This window comes from Rhagoletis zephyria, unplaced genomic scaffold (assembly GCF_001687245.7).
Source record: "Rhagoletis zephyria isolate East Lansing unplaced genomic scaffold, Rhagoletis_zephyria_1.1 Rzeph_scaffold_12202, whole genome shotgun sequence".
NCBI lineage: Eukaryota > Metazoa > Arthropoda > Insecta > Diptera > Tephritidae > Rhagoletis > Rhagoletis zephyria.
Window position 1 is genome coordinate 179 of NW_016169276.1, and position 5,532 is coordinate 5,710.

At 39.8% G+C, this 5,532-nt stretch overlaps 2 protein-coding genes across 2 annotated transcripts in view; both read left to right on the forward strand.

Moving 5' to 3' along the window:
- Positions 1–2,583: 2,583 nt before the first annotated feature.
- LOC108377508 (uncharacterized) overlaps positions 2,584–5,532 on the forward strand; it is a gene marked incomplete at its 3' end in the record, with an annotated part of 12,558 nt that continues 9,609 nt past the window's right edge. Inside the window, exon 1 of the mRNA XM_017633774.1 lies at positions 2,584–2,602. The remainder of the gene's footprint in view (positions 2,603–5,532) is intronic.
- Positions 3,160–4,188, forward strand: LOC108377509 (uncharacterized). Its single transcript, XM_017633775.1, has one exon. The coding sequence runs from the start codon at positions 3,595–3,597 to the stop codon at positions 3,949–3,951; it is 357 nt and encodes a 118-aa protein (XP_017489264.1). The 5' UTR covers positions 3,160–3,594; the 3' UTR covers positions 3,952–4,188.

Below are 5,532 nucleotides of genomic sequence, written 5' to 3' on the forward strand. Positions count from 1 at the left end.
TTTTTTTTTTTTTTTTTTATGTCTGTTACCGCATAATTTTCGATAATTCTTTTTGCATCGGAAAGGTAGTGGCTCAGAGGTGGCCCCATACTAATCTGGTTAAGATCCGATCAGCGGATCATGAGATATATATATATAAATAATTTTTTTTGTATGAGAGTTGAAGTCGGTTTTTTTTTGCTAAAAATTACTTGTTATATATAACCATTAAACAAAAAAAAATATCAAAAATAGCCGAAACTGGTCACAATGTCGGGTCCCTATTATTTTTCACATCACTGTATGTGGGCGTGTCCAACCCCGCCCACTTTTACATATTACAGTTTTTACTCTTAACAGACCTTAGGGTAAACATTTTATCCCGATATGTCCATTAAAAGTATTTTTGGCCGCTCTCCCCATATAAATGCAACCACTGTGCATCGGGAGGGAGAAAGGTATTTAGTCGCCGCTGCTATGCCGTAGCCATTCGGAGTATTCTATTTCATCTCCTCCGCAGTAGTCGCAGGGCCGTCGAGAGAAAACTCGGGCCGGACCGAAAAATCACGGGCCCCTATACATAAATTGCATTAATTTAGAAGCACGTAATTTTCTTTAATATAATATATATTATAGAATCAGAAGTAATCAGCGCGAATCGGAATATATTTATAGTAAAAAGCCTATAACGAAGGAGCAATTACATTGTTAAAAAAAAATAATAACAAGTTATGGTTCTGATATTTCAGGCCCTTTAAAACGACCGGCCCGGGGGGATTCCCCCCTTTCAGCCATCTCTCTCGACGGGCCAGCGCATATGGGTTCCGGTTCATGTTTGACGCGGTGAAGGTATGCTATGAAGCACCCGTGTCGAGTTAAACAGTTTGTCGAATGAAATGAATCGAGTTCGCCGTTTAGTTTGCTTCATTTGCGTGTACATATATACGGTTTGCTCTTCACTATGCGCGCTCCAATTGAAACATTCACGATTGTAATCGTATTGTAATGTATGAAGATATTTCATTACATTCACTACTTTGTCTTTATGGACTATGGGTTTTCAGACCCTAAAAAAGAGTGCCCTTTATTATAAAAATGGTTTTGTTAAACGGTATTAAATGGTGTTCAGTTACAATTTCGAGAAAGTAGAGAATTTCGTTTACTTGGGAACCAGCATTAACACCGATAATAATGTGAGCATTGAAATCCAACGTAGAATCACTCTTGCCAACAAGTGCTACTTTGGACTGAGTAGGCAATTCAGGAGTAAAGTCCTCTCTCGACGTACGAAAACCACGCTCTATAAGTCACTCATCATGCCCGTGCTGGTATATGGCGCAGAAGCATGGACAATGACAACATCCGATGAGGTGGCTCATGGAGTATTCGAGAGAAAGATTTTGCGGGCCTTTACGCGTTGGCGACGGTGGATACCGCAGACGACGAAACGATGAGCTGTATGAGCTTTACAACGACATGGGCATAGCGCAACGAATTAAAATGCAGCGGCCCCGCTGGCTTGGTCATGTCGTTGGAATGGACAGACACCGACGCTCCAGCTCTGAAAGTATTCAACTCGGAACCCGCTGGTGGTAGCAGAGGAAGAGGGAGGCCCCCACTGCGATGGAAAGATCAGGTGGAGAAGGACTTGGCTTCACTTGGCGTTTCCAATTGGCGTCAGTTGGCACAGACGAGAAACGACTGGCGTGGAAGAAGAGAAATGGTGTTCAAAAATGTTTGCCCGGGGCTTTCATACAATTTCATGGTCGTAAGTACTTTGGTTGTCGAGATATTTAAATATTTGTTGCTCGGTGGTGCACTTGTACCACCTCTTTCTACACAAGAGTTAATGAAGTGTTGAATAGGCTGGCCTTTTGTAACCTTTTTTTTTTTTTTGGTCATTAAGCTTTTTATTTGGCCGATCTAGCTTTTTTATTTTTGAAGTCCAGACAACACTGATGATTGATATGAAAATATAACAACGTGCACATGTACGTGCATACCTATATACATACATATATACTTACTTATAAGAATTATTCGTAGGAATTTAAACACATTCGTACTAAAAATCAAAACAAATAATGGACAAAAATAAAGCATAGGTTGTGTATACATACATACATATAAGTTTATCATAATACATGGTACACACTTATCGATGTATGTATGTATGTATGTATGTTTACATATATACAAGGAAATCGAATTGCCTGCTCAACAGGTTAAGCTGCTTTAATAGTAATAATAATACTTTGGCGCTTACACTTTAGCTAAGTTTTTGGCCGAGCTTCTCATCCAATTTGTGACGTGCGTCCTGATTTTATAGCACAAATGGCGGGGCTTACAATTTTAAGCAGCCTCCGAACGGTGTTTTTAATTTAGATGTTGATTGGACCAGGAATAGAACTTGGGTATTACGGAGTGGCAGTAAGCACCTCTAACCACACAGCCACAGCGGCCGCCCCCGTTTTAGTTGCTTTAACGACATGAAATTTAAAGACTATTGAAGAAATGAGGAAGCCAATTTTCTCAGACTGGATTTAGCGATTATAAAACCGTATGTTATACATATGTATGTACAAATATTGTTTACTGGTCAATAATCAACGGTTCATTTCAGGTAAATATACTACACACATAAATAAATACAAGCGCATGTATGTATGTATGTAAATGAGCTTAGAGTGAGTAATGAATTTGTGTTTTTGCGAACCCCCCTGCGAAAACCGCGACTACTCCAAAGAGTACTCTCTAAGGGTCTAGGAGTGGACCAAAATTTACAGAAATGTATATAAAAACGTAGTCCAATTAACATGGCGATGTATGTCCTAGGGGAGGACCATATATTCCAACGGTGCACAAAACTACTCCAACGGATTACTGGTGTACCTATTTACCTCTTGGCAACACAGCTCAATAAACATCGTATAGTGATTATGATTGTGGGGATACTCCAAACACGATATTGATATATGTACATGCATACATACATAAATACTCGTAATCAGCTGTCCATGCCGTTAACAAATAGTGGTGCCCCCCACTTTTGCCCCTGTGGTAGAATCGCTTACCTCATCAACACGTTTTAAATTTTCGCACCATCACACAAAGCGAGCAAACGTGAATTGCAAATGACAGTCAAAATAAAGAAAAGAAAAAAACACTTACGTATATGCATACATAATACAAAACATGTTTATTGCTTAAGCTATAGCGCCTGCCGACTTCATCATTTGCGCGGCCTGCGCGGCTCAGACGCAGCTCAGCTCAAGCCAATGGAACATTTTTCAAACCACTTTTGTACGAGAAAGTCCAATGTCTGTTAGCCAGCGCGTGAAAGCAGCGTTAATATTTATGTTTTAACAAAATTTGAATGTACACGCGTATATTTCGAAATACCTACATATCTGTGAAAGCGGGAATTAAAAAAAATGAAGTACGGATACTAAACGGAAAAATATTGATTTAAGTAAGGAATATCTGAACTGTTATCGCAAAAGATGAATCACTCGAAAACCGGCCGTTGACAGCTTCTACAACAACAATATATGTATATGTACATAAAAGTATAAGTGACAACAATACAATCGAATCACCCAAGTTCTGGGCAAGATGATACTCATCTCAACGCTAATCGGCAATTGGGAAAAGCTAACAGTCAGCAGTCATGCCAATTTGGCGGTGCTGATGTTTCTCTTTATGGTTTGCGCTTTTGAGGTGGTTTTGTTGAAGCTAACCACTATCGGTTCCAGCACAGCGAACGGCTTTGGACGCAGCAACACAGAGGATGATGACTCGAGTGAATACGAGGAGGATATTTACTATGAAGACTTGCGTAACAATTACGAACGCTGGGCGCGAAGACAAATGCGCTACCGGCATCGAGTGCAGCGGCAGGAACAGGAAATGCTGCGCCGATTTCGTGAGCAAGAGCAGCAGCGACAGCGAAATCAAGGGGGCATTTGTTAAATATGCGCTAAATATTTGCGGAGGAGGCAATCAAATTCGAGTACATAATGCCGCCCCAGGGCAAGAGCGAAACGATGAAGTAGGTCTGTAGGTGTCGGCGAAGAATGTGCAAAAATGTGACTGAGAAACTATTATACATATACATACGTACATACACACATACATATGTATGTATGCATACACTATAAGAAAACTATTTGCTAAAATAAAGTTATAAATCCATAGTATGTACGAATATTGGCATGCATTTTTATGTCCAGAAATTTTTTTTTTGTCGTAAGTACCAAAAATCCTATTCTGTTCAGCTACCAAAAATCCGGGTAGGTACATGAAATGTTTGCAAACATAATACATACATAAATTTGTTGGCCATTTTACAAAATTTTTTTTTTTTATTATTCAATCCTGAACGGTTTACCGGCTATCGCGATAACATTTTGGCGACAGTGATCGAGTATGCTTGCAATGATTTCGTAAGTTGGTTCTATATATCTCGTTAGGTGGCACAGGAATGGATATTTTTGATAGGCAGAGTTCATGCTTCGTTTGTGAGTTTATACCTGCATATGTATGTATGTATGTAATACATATATTTACATACATTTATAAAAATCGTTGCATCATGTGGCCCATTTGTGCCATATTAGAGTACATACTTACAAAATGCTCCTCTGTAATGCCGTAGCGGACCAACTCGCGTCTCTACACCAGCTTATTGTTACCCGTTTATTGCCCCTATTTTAACGATCGTTATCACTATACGATACGATGTCTATTGGGCTGTGTTGCCAAGAGGTATGGAGTAATGGAGTAATCCCTTGCAGTAGTTTTGTGGCACTCTGATGTAATGCAGAGCTGGAGTATATGGTCGTGCCCTAGGACATCGCAATTCCAATTAGACCACATTTTTATATGCATTTCGGTTAACTTTGGTGGATTCTTTGAGCCTTAGAGAGTAACTACTATTTATATGCCTGCATGGAGTAATAATAATAGATTGGCGCTTACACATTGGGTTTAGCCGAGCTTATCCTCCGATTTGTGGCGTGCGGTTGGATGTTGTCACACACAGGTGAGGGACCTATAGTTTTACGCAGACTCCGAACCTCGATTTTATTTTTATAAGAAACTGTTTTTCATGGGGTAAATACACTCGGTGGTCATTGCCTGCCGAGGTGCGACAGCTATTAAAAATTTTTTTTTTTTTTATGTTGGGTTGAACCGGGCTTGAACCCAGGCCCTGTGGAATGGTAGCCAACCACCATACCACCGCGGCCGCGCGTACATGGAGTAGGGATTTTTTCAGGGTATGGACCTTCCGCATTAATTTTAACATTCGCATTCGCAATAATCTGTGCGGAGCTTGTGCGAATGTTGTGCAAGTCGTAACTAATCAAGAAATTGTGGGCACTGATTGTGATCCAATTCGGCTGCCATCACTTTGAAAGCAGAATTTTCTTCGAAATTGTCATCCCTGGAAATTGATAATAGAATCGATAACAAAATCGATAAATATCGATAACAAAATCGATGAATATCGATAACAAAATCGGTAAATATCGATAACAAAATCGATAAATA

Bases quoted from the DNA above. Each gene is read 5' to 3' on its own strand.
- LOC108377509 (XM_017633775.1), top strand. From the start codon at position 3,595: ATGATACTCATCTCAACGCTAATCGGCAATTGGGAAAAGCTAACAGTC.